General features: G+C 43.6%; 1 protein-coding gene across 6 annotated transcripts in view; it reads right to left on the bottom strand.

Moving 5' to 3' along the window:
• Positions 1–26,322, bottom strand: part of LOC124044360 (inositol polyphosphate-4-phosphatase type I A-like) — a 44,539-nt gene that overhangs the window by 14,960 nt on the left and 3,257 nt on the right. For 5 of the 6 annotated variants that reach the window (XM_046364017.1, XM_046364045.1, XM_046364027.1 and 2 more), the window contains exons 2-9: positions 15,790–16,096; positions 15,407–15,451; positions 13,280–13,398; positions 12,659–12,775; positions 12,464–12,543; positions 12,213–12,321; positions 11,773–11,863; positions 7,975–8,122 (exon numbers count right to left, since the gene is read on the bottom strand). In XM_046364017.1, coding sequence (XP_046219973.1) covers positions 7,975–8,122; positions 11,773–11,863; positions 12,213–12,321; positions 12,464–12,543; positions 12,659–12,775; positions 13,280–13,398; positions 15,407–15,451; positions 15,790–15,895 — 815 coding nt within the window. In that variant the 5' untranslated portion in view covers positions 15,896–16,096. Of the gene's footprint in view, positions 1–7,974; positions 8,123–11,772; positions 11,864–12,212; positions 12,322–12,463; positions 12,544–12,658; positions 12,776–13,279; positions 13,399–15,406; positions 15,452–15,789; positions 16,097–21,870; positions 22,232–26,322 lie in introns of those variants that run through there. The other variant, XM_046364022.1, reaches the window with a different exon arrangement.

Raw genomic sequence — 26,322 nt, 5'->3', positions numbered from 1 at the left:
ACCTTGCTACTCCGGGCAGCCCACTGAGTGCCGCTCCTTTCTCACGCAGTGTGAGATTGTGTTCTCTCTCCAACCCAACACATACTCTAGAGAGAGAGCTCGGGTTGCTTACGTCATTTCACTCCTTACTGGCCGGGCTCGAGAATGGGGCACAGCTATCTGGGAGGCAAGGGCTGATTGCTCTAACAAGTTCCAGAACTTTAAAGAGGAGATGATTCGGGTTTTTGACCGTTCAGTTTTTGGTAGGGAGGCTTCTAGGGCCCTGGCTTCCTTATGCCAAGGTGAACGGTCCATAACGGATTATTCTATTGAGTTTCGCACTCTTGCTGCCTCTAGTGAGTGGAACGAGCCGGCGCTGCTCGCTCGTTTTCTGGAGGGACTCCACGCAGTGGTTAAGGATGAGATTCTCTCCCGGGAGGTTCCTTCAGATGTGGACTCTTTGATTGCTCTCGCCATCCGCATAGAACACGGGTAGATATTCGTCACCGGGCTCGTGGAAGAGAGCTCGCATCAACGGTGTTTCCCTGCTCCGCATCGCAACCATCTCCCTCCTCTGGCTTTGAGACTGAGCCCATGCAGCTGGGAGGGATTCGCATCTCGACTAAGGAGAGGGAACGGAGGATCACCAACCGCCTGTGCCTCTATTGCGGAGTTGCTGGACATTTTGTTAATTCATGTCCAGTAAGAGGCCAGAGCCCATCAGTAAGCGGAGGGCTACTGGTGAGCGCTACTACTCTGGTCTCTTCATCTAGATCTTGTACTACTATGTCGGTCCATCTACGCTGGACCGGTTCGGGTGCTACATGCAGTGCCTTGATTGACTCTGGGGCTGAGGGTTGTTTCATGGACGAAGCATGGGTTCGGAAACATAACATTCCTTTCAGACCGTTAGACAAGCCTACGCCCATGTTTGCCTTAGATGGTAGTCATCTTCCCAGTATCAAATTTGAGACACTACCTTTAACTCTCACAGTATCTGGTAACCACAGTGAGACTATTTCTTTTTTGATTTTCCGTTCACCGTTTACACCTGTTGTTTTGGGTCATCCCTGGCTAGTATGTCATAATCCTTCTATTAATTGGTCTAGTAATTCTATCCTATCCTGGAACGTTTCTTGTCATGTGAAGTGTTTAATGTCTGCCATCCCTCCCGTTTCTTCTGTCCCTACTTCTCAGGAGGAACCTGGCGATTTGACAGGAGTGCCGGAGGAATATCATGATCTGCGCACGGTCTTCAGTCGGTCCCGAGCCAACTCCCTTCCTCCTCACCGGTGTATGATTGTAGTATTGATCTCCTTCCGGGGACCACTCCTCCTCGAGGTAGACTATACTCTCTGCGGCTGAACGTAAGGCTCTCGAGGATTATTTGTCTGTGTCTCTTACGCCGGTACCATAGTGCCTTCTTCTTCTCCGGCCGGGGCGGGGTTCTTTTTGTTAAGAAGAAGGACGGTACTTGCGCCCCTGCGTGGATTATCGAGGGCTGAATGACATAACGGTTAAGAATTTATTTCCCCCTTATGTCATCAGTCTTCGAGATTCTGCAGGGAGCCAGGTGCTTTACTAAGTTGGACCTTCGTAACGCTTACCATCTCGTGCGCATCAGAGAGGGGGACGAGTGGAAAACGGCGTTTAACACTCCGTTAGGGCATTTTGAGTACCGGGTTCTGCCGTTCGGTCCGCCAATGCGCCAGCTGTTTTTCAGGCATTAGTTAATGATGTTCTGAGAGACATGCTGAACATCTTTGTTTTTGTCTATCTTGAGGATATCCTGATTTTTTCTCCATCACTCGAGATTCATGTTCAGCACGTTCGACGTGTTCTACAGCGCCTTTTAGAGAATTGTCTCTACGTAAAGGCTGAGAAGTGCTCTTTTCATGTCTCCTCCGTTACTTTTCTCGGTTCCGTTATTTTGAAGGCATTCAGATGGAGGTCCAAGCTGTCAGTGATTGGCCCGTTCCAAGGTCACGTGTCGAGTTGCAGCGCTTTTAGGTTTCGCTAATTTCTATCGGCGTTTCATTCGTAATTTCGGTCAAGTTGCTGCCCCTCTCACAGCTCTTACTTCTGTCAAGACGTGTTTTAAGTGGTCCGGTTCCGCCCAGGGAGCTTTTGATCTTCTAAGAGAACGTTTTACGTCCGCTCCTATCCTCGTTACTCCTGACGTCACTAGACAATTCATTGTCGAGGTTGACGCTTCAGATGGCGTGGGAGCCATTCTATCCCAGCGCTTCCAGTCTGACGATAAGGTTCATCCTTGCGCTTATTTTCTCATCGCCTGTCGCCATCTGAGCGCAACTATGATGTGGGTAACCGTGAACTGCTCGCCATCCGCTTAGCCCAGCATGGCGACAGTGGTTGGAACTTCCTTTTGTCGTTTGGACAGACCAAAGTACATCCGTTCTGCCAAACGACTTAATGCCCGTCAAGCTCGTTGGGCGTTGTTTTTCCGTTTCGAGTTTGTGATTTCTTACCGTCCGGGTAGCAAGAACACCAAGCCTGATGCCTTATCCCGTCTGTTTAGTTCTTCTGTGGCTTCTACTGATCCCGAGGGGATTCTTCCTTATGGGCGTGTTGTCGGGTTAACAGTCTGGGGAATTGAAAGACAGGTTAAGCAAGCACTCACGCACACTGCGTCGCCGCGCGCTTGTCCTAGTAACCTCCTTTTCGTTCCTGTTTCCACTCGTCTGGCTGTTCTTCAGTGGGCTCACTCTGCCAAGTTAGCTGGTCATCCCGGTGTTCGAGGCACTCTTGCGTCTTTGCCAGCGCTTTTTGGCCGACTCAGGAGCGTGACATTTGTTTTGTTCGGACTGCGCGCAGACTACGGGTAACTCTCCTCCTGCCGGTCGTCTCAGACCGCTCCCCATTCCTTCTCGACCATGGTCTCACATCGCCTTAGACTTCATTACCGGTCTGCCTTTGTCTGCGGGGAAGACTGTGAGAGCCGCCAAAAATAGGATTAAAAAGGTATTGTTGCGGCCAGAGAGTGTGGCTTTCCACTCGCAACCTTCCTCTTACGACCCGTAAGTTGACTCCGCGGTTCATTGGTCCGTTCCGTGTCTCCCAGGTCGTCAATCCTGTCGCTGTGCGACTTCTTCCGCGACATCTTCATCGCGTCCATCCTGTCTTCCATGTCTCCTGTGTTAAGCCCTTTCCGCAGTCCCTGTCCTTGTCAGAGCGCACCTATTTACAAGGTACATAAGATCATGGACATGCGTTCTCGGGGACGGGGTTTATTAGTGGATTGGGAGGGTTACGGTCCTGAGGATAGGAGTTGGGTTCCGTCTACGTGCTGGACCGTTCACTCATCGATGATTTCCTCCGTTGGAGCGAGTGGAGGCGCTCGGTGAGTGGGGGGTACTGTCATGTTTGTCATTTATTATCATGTCTTGTCCCTGTGCTCCCCATTCTATTCGTTTCCCTCTGCTGGTCTTATTTGGTTCTTTCCCTCTTTCTATCCCTCTCTCTCCCCCTCCCTCTCTCACTTTGCTCTCTCTTCTCTCTATCGTTCCGTTCCTGCTCCCAGCTGTTCCTATTCCCTAATCATCATTTAGTCTTCCCACACCTGTTCCCGATCCTTTCCCCTGATTAGAGTCCCTATTTATTCCTTTGTGTTCCGTTCCTGTCCCGTCGGTTCCTTGTTTAGTATTCACCGTGCTGTGATTGTGTTTCGCCCTGTCCTGTCGTGTTTTTTGCCTTCATCAGATGCTGCGTGTGAGCAGGTGTCTCTGTCTACTACGGCCTGCGCCTACCCGAAGCGACCTGCAGTCTGTGGCCGCTTCTCTTGTTATTCCCCTCTACAGACTAGAGGATTTCTGTTATTCCCTGTTTGGACTTGAATAAACTCTGTTTCTGTTAAGTCGCTTTTGGGTCCTCTATCACCTGCATGACATGTGTGCCTTGTTAAAAGTACATTTGTGGAATTTCTTTCCTTCTTAATGAATGTGAGCCAATCAGTTGTGCTGTGATAAGGTAGGAGTGGTATACAGAATATTGCCCTGATTGGTAAAAGACAGAGTCCATATTATGGCAAGAACAGCTCAAACAAGCAAAGAAAAATGACAGCACATCATTACTTTAAGCCATGAAGGTCAGTCAATATGGAACATTTCAAGAACTTTGTTTCTTCAAGTGCAGTAGCAAAAACCATGAAGCGCTATGATGAAACTGGCTCTCATGAGGACTGCGACAGGAAAGGAAGACGCAGAGTTACCGCTGATGCAGAGGGTAAGTTAATTAGTTAACTGCACCTCAGATTGCAGCCCAAATAAATGCTTCACAGAGTTCAAGTAAGAGATCTCACATCTCAACATCAACTGATCAGAGAAGACTAAAGGACACCCATAAGAAGAAGAGACTTGCTTGTGCCAAGAAACAACGGTGGAAATCTGTATTTTGGTCTGATGAGTCCAAATTTTTGGTTCCAACCGCTGTGTCTTTGTGAGACTTAGTGTAGATGAACGGATGATTTCTGCATGTGTGGTTCCCACCGTGAAGCATGGAGGAGGAAGTGTTATGGTGTAGGGGTGCTTTGCTGGTGATACTGTCAGTGATTTATTTAGAATTCAAGGGACACTTAACCAGCATGGCTACCACAGCATTCTGCAGCGATACACCATCCCATCTGGTTTGCGCTTGTTTTTCATTTGTTTCCCAAGAGGACAATGACCCAAAACACACCTCCAGCCTGTGTAAGGGCTATTTGACCAAGGAGAGTGACGGAGTGCTGCATTGGATGACCTGGCCTCCACAATCACCCGACCTCAACTCAATTGAGATGGATTGGGATGAGTGGGATGGCAGAGTGAAGGAAAAGCCGCCAAAAAGTTCTCAGCATATGTGGGAACTTCTTCAAAACTGTTGGAAAAGCCTTCCTCATGAAACTGGTTGAGAGAATGCCAAGAGTGTGCAAAGCTGTCATCAATGCAAAGGGGGGCTAATTTGAAGAATCTCAAATCTCCAATATATTTTGATTTGTTGATTTGTTTTGGATTACTACATTATTCCATATGTGTTATTCCATAGTTTTTACAATGTAGAAAATAGTAAAAATAAAGAAAAACCCTTGAATGAGTAGGTGTGTCCAAACTTTTGACTGGTACTGTATATGCTCCCAGTCCCTGGCAAGGTGTTGCTAAACACTTTATTAAGTGGTGTAATAATAATGTAAAAATGGAGCTGGAGGGGATGGCTGCAGTTTTACGGGCTCCTAACTACTTTGCTATTTTGTTTGTTTTTCCGCATTGTTTGTAACTTATTTTGTACATAAAGTTGCTGCTACTGTCTGTTATGACCGAAAAGAGCTTCTTGACATCAGAACAGCAATTACTCACCATCCAACTGGAGGAAGATTTTTTCTTTAATGAGTCAGACGGGAAGAATATACTGCTTTCCGGAGAACAGGCCCATTTGTAGCCATCATTTACCACAACAAACCGATGCTGGCACTGAGACCACACTCAACGAGCTATATAAGGCCATAAACAAACAAGAACATTCTCATCCAGCAGCGGCGCTCCTAGTGGCCGGGGACTGGAATACTGGAAACTTAAATTCATTTTACCACATTTCTACCAGCATGTCACATGTACAAACAGAGGGGAACAAAACCTAGACCACCTTTACTCCACACACAGAGACGCATACAAAGCTCTCCCTCGCCCTCCATTTGGCGAATCTGACCATAATTATATCCTCCTGATTCCTGCTTACAAGCAAAAACTAAAGCAGGAAGTACCAGTGACTCGCTCAATATGGAAGTGGTAAGATGACACGGATGCTACACTACAGGACTGTTTTGCTAGCACAGACTGGAATATGTTCCGTGATTCATCCAATGGCATTGAGGAGTATAGCCCCTAAGCCAACGGCTTCATCAATAAGTGCATTGACGACGTCGTCCCCACAGTGACCATATGTACATATCCCAACCAGAAGCCATGGATTACAGGAAACATCCGCACCAAGCTAAAGGCATTTTCCAGGCATTATCTTTCAGGAGCGGGACACTAATCTGGACGCTTATATGAAATCCCACTATGCCCTCAATCGAACCATTAAACAGGCAAAGCTCCAATACAGGACTAAGATTGTATCCTACTACACCGGCTCTGACGCTCGTCGGATGTGGCAGAGCTTGCAAACTACTATGGATTACAAAGGGAAACACAGCCGCAAGCTGCCCAGTTCACGCAAGCCTACCAGATGAGCTAAATGCTTTCTATGCTCGCTTCGAGGCAAGCAACACTGAAGCATGCATGAGAGCACCAGCTGTTCCAGACAACTGTGTGATCACGCCTCAACATTCACAAAGCCAGAGCATGCGCAGACCCACTCAGAGCATGTGCAGACCCACTGGCAAGTGTCTTCACCGACATTTTCAACCTCTCCCTGACCGAGTCTGTAATACCTACATGTTTCAAGCAGACCACCATAGTCCCTGTGCCCAAGAATTTGAAGGTAATCTGCCTAAATGACTACCGCCCAGTAGCACTCACATTGGTAGCCATGAAGTTATTTGAAAGGCTGTTCATGGCTCACATCAACACCATCATCCAAGAAATCTTAGACCCGCTCCAATTTGCATACCGTCCCAACATATCCACAGTTGACGCAATCTCAGTCACACTCCACACTGCCCTTTCCCACCTGGACAAAAGGAACTCCTATGTTAGAATGCTGTTCATTGACTACAGCTCAGCATTCAACACCATAGTGCCCACAAAGCTCATCACTAAGCTAAGAACCATGGAACTAAACACCTCCCTCTACAACTGGATCCTGGACTTCCTGATGGGCCATCCAGGTGATGAGGGTAGGTAACAACACACCTGCCACGCTGATCCTCAACACAGGGGCCCCTCAGGTGTGCATGCTTAGTCCCCTCCTGTACTCCCTGTTCACCCACGACTCCAACACCATCATTAATTCAGTTTGCTGATGACACAACAGTGGTAGGCCTGATCACCGACAATGATGAGACACCCTATAGGGAGGAGGTCAAAGACCTGGCAGTGTTGTGCCAGGACAAAAACCTATCCCAAAATGTGAGCAAGACAAAGGAGCTGATCGTGGACAACAGGAAAAGGAGGGCCGAACACACCCCAATTCAGATCGAGGGGGCTGTAGTGGAGCGGGTAAAGAGTTTCAAGTTCCTTGGTGTCCACATCACCAACAAAATATCCTGGTCCAAACTCACCAGGACAGTCGTGAAGAGGGCATGACAACAGGTTTTCCCCCTCAGGAAACTGAAACGATTTGGCATGGGTCCTCAGATCCGCAAAAGGTTATACAGCTGCACCATCGAGAGCATCCTGACCGTTTGCGTCCCATCTGGTATCACCATCTGGCTCGTCATCCGACCGCAAGGCGCTACAGAGGGTAGTGTGTATGGGACAATACATCACTGGGGCCAAGCTTCCTGCCATCCAGGACCTATATACTAGGTGGTGTCAGAGGAAGCCCCCAAAAATTGTCAAAGAATCCAGTCACCTAAGTCATAGACAGTTCTCTCCCCTTCTTTTGCACTGCTGCTACTCGCTGTTTATTATCTATGTTTATTATCTATGCATAGTCACTTTACAAATTACCTCGACTAACCTGTACCCCCATACATTGGCTCGGTTCGGTAATCCCTGTATATAGTAGCCTTGTTATTGTTATGTAATTTTATTGTGTTACTTTTTATTTTATTTTGGACTTTAGTTCATTTTGTAAATTATATTTATTGAACTGCATTGTTGGTTAGGGGCTTGTAAGTAAGCATTTAAGGTTCTATTCTGTTCTATTTGGCGAATGTGACAAATAACATTTGATTTGATTTGTTACACATGTCATGTAATGCTTAAAAGCCTCTCAGGATGATATGTTTCAATACTCCAGCAGAGTTAATGTTTCGTCTCCTTCACCTTGGTGGCAGCTCAGTTGCAATTAGTTTTGGTGTTACAAAGCACTTCATTTTAACAGTGTATAGCAGCGTACCTAACAGCGTCCTCCTCCAGCAGTAGTTTGACAAACTGCCGAGGGATGTGTAGAGAGAGGACACTCTCAGCCATCTGCTCCAGGATACGTAGGTGGTTCCCATCCGTGGTGGGGAAACGGTACATACGAGACATGGTGCCCCCAAACACTGACAACACAGAAAAACACTAGTCAATACATCAATGAATCATTCAAGTCATCATTTATTAAATGCATTTATTTGATTTAACCCTTATTTTACCAGGTAAATTGACTGAGAACACATTCCCATTTACAGCAACAACCTGGGGAATAGTTACAGGGGAGAGGAATGAGCCAATTGGAAGCTGGGGATTAGGTGGCCATGATGGTATGAGGGCCAGATTGGGAATATAGCCAGGACACCAGGGTTAACACCCCTACTCTTACAATAAGTGCCATGAGATCTTTAGTGACCACAGAGAGTCAGGACACCCATTTAACATCCCATCCGAAAGACAGTACCTTACACAGGGCAATATCCCCAATCACTGCCCTGGGTCATTGGGATCTTTTTTTTTTAGATCAGAGGAAAGAGTGCCTCCTACTGGCCCTCCAATACCACTTCCAGCAGCATTTTATCTACCATCCAGTGACCGACCAGGACCAACCCTGCTTAACTTCAAATGCAAGCCAGCAGTGGGATACAGTGTGTCAGTTAGTCATAATTCCTAAATCTGTAAACTCTCTGTATTGTTAGATTCTGGGTTAAACTTGGAACATTGTTATACTAGAGACATGATACATCAGAAGTAATACTATAGTATCTGATGAGTGATAGAGACTGGTTTTGACATCAGAAGTTAAATGGTTATCTGTAGGAGCCAGATGGCTTTGGAATGTGCTGGGTAGAGGGGAGGCAGTTAAGGGAGTGCTATAGGTGATATGGGTGGAGAACTTTGGATTAGGCATCAAGGGGGTTGAGGTCAGGTCAGGTCACCTTAAGGGAGAAGGAATGGTTTATTACCCCATCACTTCATCTTCCTGTCGAACCATAACAGATGTAAGGGTTGAAGAGAAGGAGGAGTACATCTGAATTGGAGTATATATACTTGTGTTGGTGGAAACATGTTTTGTCTGAATGCAGCTGTATTGATCTTCTGGGAAGAATTAAACTTGGTTAAAGCTTTCATAATGTCCGTAGAGTTTTTTACTCTGAGAATTAGAACCTAAGAGTATGCTATGAATAGAGAAGGACATACATACTATCTCATTTAAACACACACTTAAAGGGTAATTTCAACACTTTCAACCAAATGTTCATTATCTCCAGCACAATACCAGTGTCTACATATGTGAAACAGCACATTTCTATGTTTTGTAGAATATAAATAGTTAAAAAGTTCTACCCGATGACATCATCAAAAGTTAAAACATTTTAAAAACAATAATTTTTAACACTGAGAATCATGGTGACGTGGGAATCAACTCAAATCAAATTTGATTTGTTACACGCACTGAATACAACTGGTGTAGACTTTAATATGAAATGCTTGCTTACAAGCCCTTCACAACGATGCAGTCTTAAAATATAAATAAAATAGTAACACAGAGAAATAAAATAAAATACACAAGAATGGCACTACATACAGGAAGTATCAGTACCAGATCAATGTGCAGAGGTACAAGGTATTTGAGATAGATATGTAAATGAAAGCAAGCTAAAGTGACTAGGCATCAGGATATATCATAATAATAATAATAGTAAAATAAAGAACTGTAGCAGCAGCAAATGAGTGTAAATGTGTGTGTGTGTGAGTGTAATGTGTATGTACAGTGTCGTGAAAAAGTATTTGCCCCTTTCTAATTTGTTCTATTTTTGCATATTTAGGATACTGAATGTTATCAGATCTTCAACCGAAACCTAATATTAGATAAAGGGAACCTGAATGAAAAAATACACAACAATTACATACTTATTTAATTTACTTCATTAACAAAGTTATACAACATCCAATGCCCCTGTGTGAAAAAGTAATTGCCCCCTGCCAGTGATGTACTGGACCCTCCGAACCACCCTCTGTAGAGCTTTGAGATCAACGGCGGTGCATTTGCCATACCAAGCGGTGATGCAGCCAGTCAAGATGCTCTTGATGGTGCAGCTGTAGGAATTTTTAAGGATCTGAGGGCTCATGCCCATTCTTTTCAGCCTCCTGAGGGGGAAGAGGTGCTGCCGTGCCCACTTCACGTTTGTGGGGGTTGTATGTGGACCATGTTAAGACCCACTCCACAACAGCCCCGTTGATGTGGATGGCGGCGTGCTCTCCCCTCTTTCTCCTATAGTCCACGATCAGTTCCTTGGTCTTACTGACGTTGAGGGAGAGGTTGTTGTCCTGACACCACACTGCTAAGTCTCTGACCTCCTCCCTGTAGGCTGACTCATCGTTGTCGGTGATCAGGCCTACCACCGCCATATCGGCAGCAAACTTGATGATGGTGTTGTAGTCAGGCATGGCCACGCAGTCGTGGGTGAACAGGGAGTACGGGAGGGGACTGAGCACACACACCTGAGGGGCCCTGTGTTGAAGGCTGGGCCCGTGATCAGGAAGTCTAGGATCTAGTTGCAGTCCCTAGTTTTGTGATGAGCTTAGAGGGGATTATGGTGTTGAAAGTGTTGTTATGGTGTTGAAAGTTATTTCCCCTCTTGTCCAGGTGGGAGAGGGCAGTGTGAAGTGCAATAGAGATTGCATCATCTGTGGATCTGTTGGGGTGGTGTGCAAATTGGAGTGGGTCTACAGTAAGGTTTCTGGGATGATGGTGTTGATGTGTATCATGACCAGTCTTTCAAAGCACTTCATAATTACAGATGTTAGTGCTGAATGGCGATAGTCATTTAGACAGGTTATCTTGGAGCTCTTGGGAACAGGGACAATGGTGATCAGTTTAAAATATGTTGGGATTACAGACTGGTGTAACGGATGTGAAACGGCTAGCATAGTTAGCGGTGCACGCTAAATAGCGTTTCAATCGGTGATGTCACTTGCTCTGAGACCTTGAAGTAGTAATTCCCATTGCTCTGCAAGGGCCGCGGCTTTTGTGGAGCGATGGGTAACGATGCTTCGTGGGTGACTGTTGTTGATGTGTGCAGAGGGTCCCTGGTTCGCGCCCGGGTATGGGCGAGGGGACGGTCTAAAGTTATACTGTTACATTGATGCTGTTAATATAATAATAATAATATGCTGTTGACCCGGATCACTGGTTGCTGCGGAAAAGGAGGAGGTCAAAAGGGGGGTGAGTGTAACGGATGTGAAACGGCTAGCTTAGTTAGCGGTGCGTGCTAAATAGCGTTTCAATCGGTGATGTCACTTGCTCTGAGACCTTGAAGTAGTAGTTCCCCTTGTGATGGGTAACGATGCTTCGTGGGTGACCGTTGTTGATGTGTGCAGAGGGTCCCTGGTTCGTGCCCTGGTATGGGCGAGGGACGGTCTAAAGTTATACTTTTACACTGGCATGAGGACAGATTGAACATGTCTGTGAAAATGTCTCAATCAAGAAAATACCCTCCCTCTGGCTAGAAACTCATTCCCCGATTTGAAAATTGCATTTTTTAAATTAAATTTGACTTTTAATCCTACTCTGTGATGTCACAGAGAAGCATTTTTTAGGACCTTTGTTTTCTTTTTAACCACAGATTATAGAAATGTGCTGTTTTCACATACACTGTTTTGGTGCTGGAGATAATAAATATGAGGTTGAAAAGTGGCGGAATTGCCCTTTCAGACCAACACACACTTGCCAATAGAGAAACACACGCTGACACACACTGGAACACACACTCACCAGCCTTCAGCAGTGTGTCTTTGCACAGAGACGCAGACTTGGCCCTGATGTTCACGGACTCAGTCAGGCTATCATCCACTGGAAGAACCATCTGAGAAACACAAAAGGAACAGACATCTTCATTGTGTGATTCATCCTGGATGCCCTTCACCTGAACAGTAACCTGAACCGACTGGCTGAATTTCTACCATGTGGATTTAATCTTTCTCCTTGTCCTTCTTGAAAGCAGTTTGGTTGTCCCTAGCTTGCCTCGGGCAGTGATCTGAACACAGACAGGTAAGCCAGAAAAGTGCAAAATATAATCCTACAATCATTTAACAAAGTAGGTCTACAGTACATACTCTGTGGTCCATCTTCAAACAAATCAGATAATATGGATATTACTAAGTTTTGACCTTACGGTCTTCCTTCCTCAGTAAGATCCAGACCAGGCCACTCACCCTGCCATTGATGGTGTCCTGCCGGGCGACAGGGGCTCTCTGCTCCCTCCTCTCCTCTATCTGCCAGGCGATGATGGTGATGTTGCCCATGCGCTCATTCTCCGCTGACCTGGGGACAGACAGTAATAGGTGTCTCTACAGTACTTAGGCTCTTATGCCCACTCCCGGCCCTACTATTTAACAATAGCTGAGGATGTATGTGGAGGTTGTGTGAGTGTGTGTGTATATGTGTGTATGTGTGTGTGTGTTACCTGAGGGTTAGGTGGAGTCTGTGGTGCTTGTCCTGTAGCAGCTCCTTCACAGGGAACATGGCTGACCCCAGCAGGTACATCTGGGAGTAGAGTGTTTGATTAGTTTGGGGTTGAAGAGTTAGGAAGGTTGTGAGGTTTTGGGCAGTTGACTCTAGTGGGGGAGTTGGAGTAGTTTTTGAGGGTGAAATTTCGTACCGTGCCCTGGGATCGATCCTTGACATCATACACAGATAGCTTAACCTGGGTCTGCTGAGTGATCAGAGAGTCCTGGAAGAATGCTATACTGCTCAGATAGATAGGATTACTAGTACCCTAGAGAGAGAGAGAGAGAGAGAGAGAGAGAGAGAGAGAGAGAGAGAGAGAGAGAGAGAGAGAGAGAGCGAGAGAGAGAGAAAGAGTTGCAAGACCACTCCTTCACTAAAACATACTTATCAGTAAAAAAAAATATTGTACTTTCAATGACTGTGATATGTGGTTGTTTATCCACCTTAGTTGAATTCACTGACTGTAAGTCGCTCTGGATAAGAGAGTCTGCTAAATGACCAAAAAGCACACTGGGAATTATTATTGGCCTTTTTTGGGGGGCAGAGCTCATCCAGCATGCTTTACAAGTGTTCATTTTACATTTACATTTAGGTCATTTAGCCAGCACTCTTATCACACCCTAGTGCCATCAGCCTTCTGATACCAATGCATGGTTAAAGGGGGCCACAAAATTGTGAACCACTATAAAGAATGGTATAGAAAAGTTACACAATACATTAGAATGTAGTTCAGAAGTAAATCAATACTGCCCATCTCTGGGTGTGGTTCTACCTCTATGATCTCTGTCTGAGCATGTTTGGTCCAGAAGGCCTGGGGAGGAGTGGTACAGCTGACCGCCACAAAGCTGGTCGGTTTACGGTCCAATGCTGGGGTGATCAGCTCACTACACGCTGGGGGTACAACAGGCAAGTGAACATTAAAGGAAAAATCTGTCATCTCAATCCTGGCCCTGGGGCTGGGGAAATGTAATTGGTTACCTTTCTCAAATTCATAGTCAGAGTAATACAAGTAACTTTTTCGTGTTATGATAAGTAAGACTGTTGTAATAAACTAATAAGGCATTTATAAGCTTTATTCTTCAAGAATCAATGGGTACTGTTTAGGGTTTCCATTTGACCGGCAACGTTTTAATAGACCGGACATTTAAGACATTTACCAGACCCATATGCATTGGGTGCGTAACCTGATTAGGGCGTCCTCCCACAGTGCTCAGAATGACATAAATCAAATTTAGAATATGGTAATTCATATTAACAGAACATGCAAGTTGAGGATGCAACGATGTGCGGCCCTTCTTACCGAATTCTTAAGTGCACTTTGAAAATGTTAGACTAAAATCAAATCAAACTTTATTTGTCACATGCGCCGAATACAAAAGTGTAGACCTTACCATGAAATGCTTACTTACAAGCCCTTAACCAACAGTGCAGTTCAAGAAGAGTTAAGAAAATATTTCCCAAATAGACTAAAGTAAAAAAATAATAATAAAAAGTAACAAAAATTAATAACAATAATGAGGCTATATATAGCGTGTACCAGTACCGAGTCAGTGTGCGGTGTACAGGTAGGGGTGAAGTGACTTTGTATAGATAATAAACAGTCAGTAGCAGCAGTGTAAAAAGGGGGGGGGGGGTCAATGTAAATAGTCCGGTGGCGATTTTATTAATTGTTCAGCAGTCTTATGGCTTGGGGGTAGAAGCTGTTGAGGAGCCTTTTGGCCCTAGACTTGACATTCCGGTACCGCTTGCCTTGCGGTAGCAGAGAAAACAGTCTAAAACTTGGGTGACTGGAGTCTCTGACGAATTGATGGGCTTTCCTCTGACACCACCTATTATTTTGGTCCTGGGTGGCAGTAAACTTGGCCCCAGTGATGTACTGGGCCATACGCACTACCCTCTGAAGTGCCTTATGGTCAGATACCGGGCAGTTGCCATACCAGGCGGTGATGCAACCGGTCAGAATGCTCTCGATGGTGCAGCTGTAGAACCTTATGAGGACCTGGGGACCAATACCAAATCTATTAAGTCTCCTGAGGGGGAAAATATTTTGTTGTGCCCTCTTCACGACTGATAGTTCATTGGTGATGAACCACAGTCCACAATCAGCTCCTTTGTCTTAATCACATTAAAATACACCTCTGCTGTCTTCAACCAGGATCTCAGCGATCACTGCCTCATTGCCTGCGTGCGTAATGGGTCCGCGGTCAAACGACCATCCCTCATCAATATCACGCTCCCTACAACATTTCAACGAGCAAGCCTTTCTAATCGACCTGGCCCGGGTATCCTGGAAGGATATTGACCTCATCCCATCAGTAGAGGATGCCTGGCTTCTCTTTAAAAATGATTTCCTCGACACCTTAAATTAGCATGTCCCGTTAAAAAAATGTAGAACTAAGAAGACATGCCTCGTAATATGTATTAAAACATTCAGGCCTTTTTCTAGAGCGCCGACTTTCCTACCTGAAGATCACTGACATCACGATTTGACCTTGTATTTTTCAGACTTTACAGTTGTCTTGAAAGCACCACAAGATGTTGCAGCAGCAGCTCTTGCGCTGTCTGACAGCGTGTGATAAATAAGATAGCCTACATAACAAATATACTGTACACGCGCCAATTTAATTCCATTAAATCATGCAAATTAACCTATAGACCGATAAGCATGACCAGTCAAATATATTTCTGTCGACTGGTATTTCTATCAATGAATAGGCTAAAAGCATAACTTTGGAAATGGGACGCTGACAATTGACCAGCGGCAATTTCATTTATGGGCTTTTCAATATTTTTAACTGGACAAAAGCCGGCTATTAACCGCTAACAGAAACCCTGGTACTGTTATAAATATCAAAGACAATTGAACCAGAGTGAGAAGGACTTCAGCAACATCACTCACCCAGGCTGAACTCCAGCACTGGCTCATCTGGGTCCTGACTGTTACCTACAAGAACACAAGATGTTATTATACATTTTTTACAACTACAGCGACAAACAAGGCAACTTTATGCACATACTTATTTTTAGTGGGCAAACATACAGGAATACTGTTACTATGGTAACTATGGGGCGGCAGTGTAGCCTAGTGGTTAGAGCGTTGGACTAGTAAACGGAAGGTTGTGAGTTCAAACCCCCCGAGCTGACAAGGTACAAATCTATCGTTCTGCCCCTGAACATTGGCAGTTAACCCACTGTTCCTAGGCCGTCATTGAAAATAAGAATTTGTTCTTAACTGACTTGCCTGGTTAAATAAAAGTTAAAAAAATAAAACATGGCCCTTACCTGCCAGAGTCAGCCCCATTATCTCAGCCGAGAGGTCAAAGGTGTTAGCCCGGTACACGGACCATGGCCGGTGACGTGGGCTAGCCTTCCCCTTCCCCGACATCATGTCTGGGGGTTAAGGGTTAAGGGTCAGGGAGGTTGGAGAATGGGATTTTGGGTAAAGAGTAGAGGGGTGGAGGGGGTTAAGAACAAATACCACACGTCCTTCTCACACACACACTCTCTGCAGATCAGATCCCTATGTGTGTTTTGGAAGGATCCTTTCCTGTGTGATTATCTCTTCAGTCTCTGGACTCTTAGTGTGGAGCTGTAGGGAGAGAGAGAGAGAGAATGACAACAAAGGTATTAGCCACGTCAACATAGAAAATGAATAGATGGAGTGGACACACACTTCACCTGATCTTTATTTGATATCTACATTACCCTTCTCAGATGAATTAAGCAGGTATTGTTATGCTGGTGATGCACATACACTGTAGCTAAGGAGTGTCATGAATAGAACAATGGCAATGAAACCCAGCTGCATCTCCTATGTGCAATTCTAGTCAATTCTACATCTACATATGTCAGGTCCATAATTGTTGGCACTCTTGATAAAGATTAACAAAAAATACAGTATAAAATAAGCTATGTTGCATGCTCCAAAATGGGTTTATTATATTATTTTATACTAACAAAATTGCTCAGAGAACAAGTCATTTAAAAAACATCAAGGGCTCCAGGACCAGTGGAAGCAAAATAGCCCATAACATCAAATATCCACAACCATATTTTACTGTAGGTATGAGGTACTTTTCTACATACAGTTGAAGTCGGAAATGTACATACACTTAGGTTGGAGTCATTAAAACTCGTTTTTCAACTACAACCACAAATTTCTTGTTAATTTAAAACTTCTTATGGCTGCAGGGGCAGTATTGAATAGTTTGGATGAAAGGCGCCCAGAGGTGCCCAGAGTAAACTGCCTGCTCCTCAGTCCCAGTTGCTAATATATGCATATTATTATTCATATTGGATAGAAAACAACTTTCTAAAACTGTTTGAATGATGTCTGTGAGTATAACACAACTCATATGGCAGGCAAAAACCTGAGAAGAAATCCAAACAGGAAGTGGGAAATCTGAGGTTAGTCAATTTTCAAAACAGCCCCTATTGAATACACAATGGGATATTGGTTATGTTGCACTTCCTAAGGCTTCCATTAGATGTCAACCATCTTTAGAAACGTGTTTGAGGATTCTACTGTGAAGTGGGACCGAATGAGAGAGGAATGAGTCAGAGGTCTGCCAGCAGTCACGCGCTGGTCACACGCATTTCACATGAGAGGTAGCTGTATTTGGCTAAGGTGTATGTAAACTTCCGACTTCAACTGTATGCTTCCGTTTTCCATGCCAAACTCACCATTGGTGTGCGTGGCCAAAGAGCTCTATTTTCATGACATCTGACCATAGTGTTGGTTCCAATCCAAGTGCCAATGCCATTTATCAAACTCCACACATACCAGTGGTGGATTTAGCGTTGAAAAACGGAAGCATATGCAGAAAAATATCTCAAAGCTACGATAAAATATGGTGGTGCATCTTTGATGTTATGGGGCTATTTTGCTTCCACTGGTCCTGTTGCTCTGACACTTGGCCGCAAGTGGATCTTTCAGCAAGACAATAACCCCACGCATTAATCAAAATCCACAAATAAATGCTTAATTGACTACAAAATGTAATTTTGCAATGGCATTTCAGTCACAGGACTTGAACCCCATTGAAAACCTGTGGTTTGAATTGAAGAGGAAACCATAAGAGCAGACGAAGGATATCAAGGATCTGGGAAGATTCTGTACGGAGCTAAAGTATAAGATCCCTCCCGTCGTGTTTTCCAATCTCATAAAATATTTTAGAAAAAGGCTCAGTGTCATTATCCTCAGATGGTGACGGTGCCAGAGTATTGAAAACTGGGGTGCCAATCATTTTGACCCCTATCTTTTTAGTTACTTGTTTAACACAAACTTGTTCTCTGAGCAATTGTATTGGTATAAAATAATATCATGTCCCAATTTTTTGAGCGTACAATATATCTCACTATTTCTATAATTTATTTATACAAATATTGAGTTATACGCTGACTGTACAAAACATTAGGTACACCTGCTCTTTCCATGACAGATGAAAGCTACGATCCCTTATTGACGTCACCTGTTAAATCCACTTCAATCAGTGTAGATGAAGGGGAGGACACAGGTTAAAGAAAGATTTTCAAGCCTTGAGACATGGATTGTGTACGTGTGACATTCAGAGGGTAAATGGGTAAGACACAACATTTAAGAGCATTTGAACGGGGTATGGTAGTACTGTAGGTGCCAGGCGCACTGGTTTGAGTGTGTCAAGTGTCGCAACACTGCTGGGTTTCTCACGCCCAACAGTTTACCGTGTGTGTCAAGAATAGTCCACCACCCAAAGGACATCCACAGCCAACTTGACACAACTGTGGGAAGCACTGGAGTCTACATGGGACAGCATCCCTATGGAACGCTTTTGACATCTTGTAAAGTTCATGCCCGAGGATTTGAGGCTGTTCTGAGGGCTATAAAAAGTATTTTTGCTAATCTTTATCAAGGGTGCCAATAATTATGGACTTGACTGTACTTGCCTTTAAGTAGTCTTACATTTATACTTAAAAGTTGACTTTCCATTCCGGTCTCAGTTGGTGCTCCTCTATAATTCTTGATTCCTAACAACACATTGAAATATTCAACAGCTCGGAGACAGGGATGACAACCAAGAAAACTTCCGCTTTCATGAACTGATGGGAGAGTTGAGTGTGATCCAGAAAACTCCAAACTCCAGAGCCTGGGGGGGACAGCGAATGTGTGTGAAGTGCTAGGTATCTTTGGATATTCCAAAAGGAAAGCATCTGACAACAGTGAGTGAAAGGTAGAAGATGAGGTACACCGTGATGGATAATCTGTGCACAGCGGCGACTGATTTCTATTCAAATCAAAGGGCTTCATTGGCATGGGAAACGTGTAAACATTAAAAAGCAAGTGGAATAAATAATAAACAAGTAATAAATCATCAGAAAATGTTATTTTACAGCTATGTAAGGTGTTGTAACAATGTGGAAATTGTTGTAGTACAAAAGAGAAAATAAATAGACAGATAAATATAGTTTATATTCACAATGGTGTTTGTGCTTCACTGGTTGCCCATTTCTTGAAGCAACAGGTCACAAATATTGCTGCTGTGATGGCACACTGTGGTATTTCACCCAGTAGATATGGGAGTTTATCAAAATGTGATTTGTTTTAGATGTCTTTGTGGATCTGTGTAATCTGAGGGAAATATGTGTCTCTAATATGGTCATACATTTTGAAGGAGGTTAGGAAGTGTAGCTCAGTTTCCACCTCATTTTGTGGGCAATGTGCACATATCCTGTCTTCTCTTGAGAGCCAGGTCTGCACATAGTCAAAGCTTTCCTTAATATTGGGTCAGTCACAGTGGTCAGGTATTCAGGTACTCTCTGTTTAGGGCCAAGTCACATTCCAGTTTGCTTTGTTTTTGGTTAATTCTTTCCAATGTATCAAGTAATTATCTTTTTGTTTTCTCATGATTTGGTTGGGTCTAATTGCATTGCTGTCCTGGGGCTCTGTAGGGTCTGTTTGTGTTTGTGCACAGAGCCCCAGGACCAGCTTCCTGAGTCGATTATTCTCTAGGTTCATCTCTCTGTAGGTGATTGCTTTGTTATGGAAGGTTTGGGAATCACTTCCTTTTAAGTGTTTGAAGAATTTAACAGCTCTTTTCTGAATTTTGATAATTAGTGGGTATTGTCCTAATTTTGCTCTGCGTGCATTATTTGGTATTTGGTATTATTCTGTTATTTCTGTACTGTTTTAGTGTTTCACCATAGTGAAGGCCCAGGTTTTCTTGGTTGGATGGGTTTCTCAATTCTCTTTCCTAGGTTTTTGCTTTCTTCATCAAACCAAGTTGTCTAAAAATGGATTTAATTTGTTGTTGCAAATTGTTTTCTGGAAGGTTTCTACACCACCCTGCTTCCATCTACAGCGTTTTTTAATATTAGGCAGCTATTCCGGCTTTGATTTAGCATGATTCAGTATTGCACTGTTCAGTAGACTGAGATTTTGCTGGGATCTGATAGGGGTGTCAGTGTGCTGACTGAGAATGCTCTGAGAGACTCTGGGTTGAGGTCAGTGATAAAGTAATCTACAGTGTTACTGCAAGGGATAAGCTGTAGGTGTACCTACCGTAGTAGTCCCCTCGAAGTCTACCATTGACTATGTACAGACACAGTGTGCGACTGTCTGCAAAAAGTGCTAACATATGTAGTGGGGAGAGGCTGAGTTAGGGGGAAAGTAAATCAACACTTCATCTTTTGTGTCAAAGAACTACTGGTGCTTGTCTAATTCTCATTATTTTGCCCAGCAATAGTTTACAGACAAAGATAGCACACACGGCGCACAACTGCATGCATGCACGAACGCTCACACACACACACACTTTTCCCCCAAATCAGCCTCTCCCCACAGCATATGTTAGTATTTTTTTGTGGGATCTCCACTGAATAAGATAAATCTGCCTTCAGTTTTTGAATAACCTAAAGAACTCCCTGCGTCTTGATTCCATTGTGCCGCTGGGCTGTACAAATGTATTGTTATGGGGGGGGGGGGGGGGGTGTTCATGTTGAATTTGGCACCATTGAAAATGAGACCCTGGTCTCAATGGGTTCCCATGATGAAATAAAAGTTAAATAAAATAAATAACACACACACATCCCAGTTTGCATGGTCCTAGCCAGGGAGAACACCTGCTACACACAGCATGAAAAGCAGGCCAAGCTCCCAGAATCCTTTGCTTCATTGCTCCTTCCTCCCTCTTGGCATTAGCCCTGTTTCAAAAAATAGGATGGTTCCTGGAGGTAATAACAGATCATCTGACTGGATAAATGAAAGGAAGTGGACACTGCTTTCACTTCTTGTTTACCATCAGATCAGTGAGTACTTCAAGGAAGGAAGGTGTCTTTTTTAAGTATCGGAAGAATGAAATCCCTACCAGAAATACAATACTTATGCCTATACTGAGTTGAGCTTGCCAGTTCCTTATTCTACACTAACATGGTATATATAAGGAGCTCTGTTTCTATGTATAAATATGTGTAGTAATGACCGTTCTCTCACCTCTAATTGAGTGTGCATATTTGCATCCAATATGAATTTTGGCACAGAGGTGCTTACTGCTGCAGCAGCTACACCTAGACAACTGAATGAAAACAGGAAACAGGAAACTCACTCTGTCGCCTTGCCTAACTGTCAAACACAAACGTACAACCATGTCCTCCTGGTCACAGACCAGGGGGGGAACTGTGACACTCTCTCTCTCTCCCCCTTTGACCTCAGAGTTGTTTTCAGGGCAGAAGAGCCCTCACAAGGCCTTCATTTGATTTGCTTATTGCATAACCCTGTACAATCACATCAGTTTAAAAACAACTCTGTTTCCTTCTCTCTGCTCTCTCTCGATCCCTTTCTTACAAAATGATCTCCCACACTCTCACCTCTCTTCTCTGCAGTATTGTTAACAGCTGATCAATTTGGTTCTGTTACACAACACACACACCACTTCTGATTTCAGCAAGACAGAAGAGGCAGAACGGAGTGGTGGGGGAATAGGAACCATAAACTGACAAGTAGAAGATTTTTACAGACAGGGGGAAGGCATTTTGATGACAACACTGATGACAACACTGATGACAACACTGAGTCTGTCACTTGAGTCAGAATCACAGAGCACAGCCATGGAGGTGCTGTCTTGCTTAGCAATGAGGTTTTAAAGTACGGTGACACAAGCAATATGACTAACCTGGTCTACTTCTTACTGATATGCAGAGACACAGCAACACATCAAGGATGTGATATATTTTAGGTAGAGAGTAAATTCCAAAATCCACTGCTCAACAAATGAATTTTTTATTTAATTTAACTAGGCAAGTCAGTTAAGAGCAAATTCTTATTTACAATGACAGCCTAGGAACAGTGGGTTATCTGCCTTGTTCAGAGGCAGAATGACAGATTTTTACCTTGTCAGCTCGGGGATTCAATCTTGCAACCTTTCAGTTACTAGTCCAACGCTCTAACCACTAGGCAACCTGCCACCCCAAATTAACAGCTTTTCTTTTTCTAGAATAGAGGCAGCAGATAATAAAATAATGAAAAGATAACATAACATAATAAAAGAAGTGAACATGAAAAAGATGAGAGACAGAGAGTGAAGATAAAAAGAGAAAGGAAAGAGTAGAAAAGAGAAAGTAGTGAGAAGTACTTCTGAGAACTAATCTAACCTGAAAGGATTTTGAGCTCGCCCTGAGAGCAAACGTCTTCTTTTCCTGTGGCATGTCTGACATGCTTGACATTTCCTCTTACAGAAACTCCCGCACACACACACACACACACACACACACACACACACACACACACACACACACACACACACACACACACACACACACACACACACACACACACACACACACACACACACACACACACACACACACACACACACACACACACACACACACACACGTTCCTTCCCATCTGTCTTCCGGATCTGTTTATTGTCAGGTAAATAATCATTTTTCAGTACTGGGACAAAAGGGCACAGGAACTCAAGCTGAGCCTTTGTGTGTAACGGTAGGTGGATGGGTATGTGTGTGCACATGCAGCTATTTGTTTGTGACTGTGTATGATACTTGAATAGAGACCCTTGTGTGTGCCTGTGCATCCATCCAGAGGGCTTCTGTGTATGCAAGTCTATTTAGCATACACACACACATTCCTACTCATGAAAACATAGGCAGTCACAGAGAAGCGCGCATTCACCATCATACAGACATAAAGACTCCTACCCTCCCAGAAATGCTGCTCGTTTACCCATTCAATCACTGCCAGGGTAATCTGGCATCTCCGTATGAAACCAGACAGTGGACAATTAGCACCACTAGAAGTCTGGTAATGGGCACTGGTATCATTAGGCTGTATGAGTCATTGTCAGTGGGAACAGGCTTTAACACATTGTAATCCTCATAGCCTGGGCCCCTGGGGCTCTGGGAGAAGGACTGTGTGATGCCCCGTCTTTCTGGATCTGAGGCACAGCCATGGGGAGCCAATCATGGGGAGCCAATCAGACATCAGACATCTGACCCAACGCATCACTGGGGGCACACTGCCTTCCTTCCAGGACATCTACAGCACCCGGTGTCACAGGACCACCAAGAAGATCATCAAGGAACTCAGCCACCCGAGGCACGGCTTGTTCACCCCGCTACCATCTAGAAAGTGGAGACATCACAGGTGCTTTAAAGCTGGAACCGAGAGACTGATAGAAGCTGTTTATCTCCAGGCCATCAGACTGTTAAACAGTCATTACTAGCCAGCCTCCACCCAGTACCCTGCCCTGAACCGTAGACACTGTCACTTGCCTGCCGGTACTCTACCCTGCACCTTAGAGACTGCTGCCATATGTACATAGAGTCATTGAGCATTAGTCACTGTAGATCCCTTTCCTGCAGTCAAATGACCTAGTGGCCTAATGGGTGGAATGTTATTAATATTTTTCATAATTTCATAATTAATTAATAAACATTATTTGAAAAACTCGCTGAAAATCTGGTGTTTCTATGTCAAACGATGTTGTTATATTTCAGTCTCCTATGACGTATATATAGTGTAAATATTGGGATGCAAACTCAAAATGTAATACATTTCAACGTAGATTTTATCTGACATGGTACAGGTGTCTTGTTTTTTTAAGCCCATAACCATGTGTGTGAGGTGTATACTTTTGTTTCAAAGTAGATTTCTTTAAGACCACCAAGAAACACCTTGTGTGACCCTGATTGAGCCCACTGCAGTAAAAGGTTAATAGTGTTTAACCCACTTTATATGTACAGTATATACTGTATTCTAGTCATGACTCATCCTATATAACAAACTATAGTTTTGGCAAGTCAGTTAGGAGTCTACTTTGTGCATGACACAAGTAATTTTTCCAACAATTGTTTACAGACAGATTATTTCACTTATAATTCACTGTATCACAATTCCAGTGGGTCAGAAGTTTACATACATTAAGTTGACTGTGCCTTTAAACAGCTTGGAAAATTCCAGAAAATTATGTCATGGCTTTAGAAGCTTCTGATAGGCTAATTGACATCATTTGAGTCAATTGGAGGTTTACCTGTGGGTGTATTTCAAGGTCCTACCTTCAAACTCAGTGCTTCTTTGCATGACATCATGGGAAAATCAAAAGAAATCAGCCAATACCTCAGAAAAAAATTTGTAGACCTCCACAAGTCTGGTTCAAAAGCCTGAAGGTACAACATTGGGAGCAATTTCCAAACACTTGAAGGTTCATCTGTACAAACAATAGTATGCAAGTATAAACACCATGGGACAATGCAGCCGTCATACTGCTCAGGAAGGAGACGCGTTCTGTCTCCTAGAGTGTAGCTCCCTCCAGTAACCACGGGAACAACCGTTCCTTGATTTTAACTGGCGGTTTTATTCTGTAGTTTTAGTCAGAATTATCACCTTCCGTGAGAACTATAAAGTAAATGAAGATACAGTTAAGCACACTCATACAACCTTCTAGTTTTACGAGTGACTTATTAGCTTGGTATAACTCTGAAGTGCTTACACACATAAACAGTTTAGCCGGAGCTGTAACAGTATCAGATTAAACACATGAATAAAGGAAAAATACCTCATTGGCTGCTTATTACAGAAGGGAGGAAATCAAACTTCACACTTATTATTCCTGGCATGAATTCACACTTCATCCTTAATTATTATAACGTTACAATCCTAAGATACACACTTCATCCTTAATTATTATAACGTTACCATCCTAACATACACACATCATCCTTAATTATTATAACGTTACCATCCTAACATACACACTTCATCCTTAATTATTATAACGTTACCATCCTAACATACACACTTCATCCTTAATTATTATAACGTTACCATCCTAACATACACACTTCATCCTTAATTATTATAACGTTACCATCCTAACATACACACTTCATCCTTAATTATTATAACGTTACCATCCTAACATACACACCTCATCCTTAATTATTATAACTTTACCATCCTAACTTACACACTTCATCCTTAATTATTATAACGTTACCATCCTAACATACACACCTCATCCTTAATTATTATAACGTTACCATCCTAACATACACACTTCATCCTTAATTATTATAACGTTACCATCCTAACATACACACCTCAACCTTTACGAACTACACCCGATGACTTAGCTAACACAGCGCGGGATTGCCTTCACTCCAAAGGTGTGTTGCTACGATAATGATCCCCGTTACAACAGTTATTAGCCACGTACTTCCGCTTGTCTTATCATTTCCACCGCATAGCGAACACGTAAACAATTAAAACAAAAAACAACGACATAGACTTACAGGCTAATTGTCAGTTACATAGAGATGAACGTACTTTGGTGTGAAAAGTGCAAATCAATCCCAGAACAACAGCAAAGGACCTTGTGAAGATGCTGGAGGAAACAGGTACAAAAGTATCTATTTCCACAGTAGAATGAGTCCTATATCGACATAACCTGAAAGGCCATACAGCAAGGAAGAAGCCACGGCTCCAAAACCGCCATTAAAAAAGCCAGACGATGGTTTGAAACTGCACATGGGGACAAAGATCGTACTTTTTGGAGAAATGTCCTCTGGTCTGATGAAACAAAGAACGGTTTGGCCATAATGGCCATCAATATGTTTGGAGGGAAAAGGATGAGGCTTGCAAGCCGAAGAACACCATCCCAACCGTGAAGCATGGGGGTGGCAGCATCATGTTGTGGGGGTGCTTTGCTGCAGGAGGGACTGGTGCACTTCTCAAACTAGATGGCATCATGAAGGAGGGAAAATTATGTGGATATATTGAAGCAACATCTCAAGACATCAGTCAGGAAGTTAAATCTTGGTCACAAATGGGTCTTCCAAATGGACAATGACCAAAAGCATACTTCAAAAGTTGTGGCAAAATGGCAACAAAGTCAAGGTATTGGAATGGCCATCACAAAGCCCTGACCTCAATCCCATAGAAAATTTGGGCAGAACTGAAAAAATGTGTGCAAGCAAGGAGGCCTACAAACCTGACTCAGATACACCAGCTCTGTCAGGAGGAATGGGCCAAAATTCACCCAAATTATTGTGGGAAGCTTGTAGAATGCTACATGCAACATTTGACCCAAGTTAAACGATTTAAAGGCAACGCTACCAAAAACGAATAGAGTGTATGCAAACCTCTGACTCACTGGGAATGTGATGAAAGAAATAAAAGCTGAAATCATTCTTTCTACTATTATTCTGACATTTCACATTCTTAAAATAAAGTGGTGATCCTAACTGACCTAAGACAGGATATTTTTACTAGGATTAAATGTCAGGAATTGTGAAAATCTTAGGTTAAATGTATTTGGCTAAGGT

The sequence above is a fragment of the Oncorhynchus gorbuscha genome, linkage group LG01, assembly GCF_021184085.1.
Source record: "Oncorhynchus gorbuscha isolate QuinsamMale2020 ecotype Even-year linkage group LG01, OgorEven_v1.0, whole genome shotgun sequence".
In the NCBI taxonomy this organism is placed as follows: domain Eukaryota; kingdom Metazoa; phylum Chordata; class Actinopteri; order Salmoniformes; family Salmonidae; genus Oncorhynchus; species Oncorhynchus gorbuscha.
This window is presented reverse-complemented; position numbering and strand designations above follow the sequence as displayed.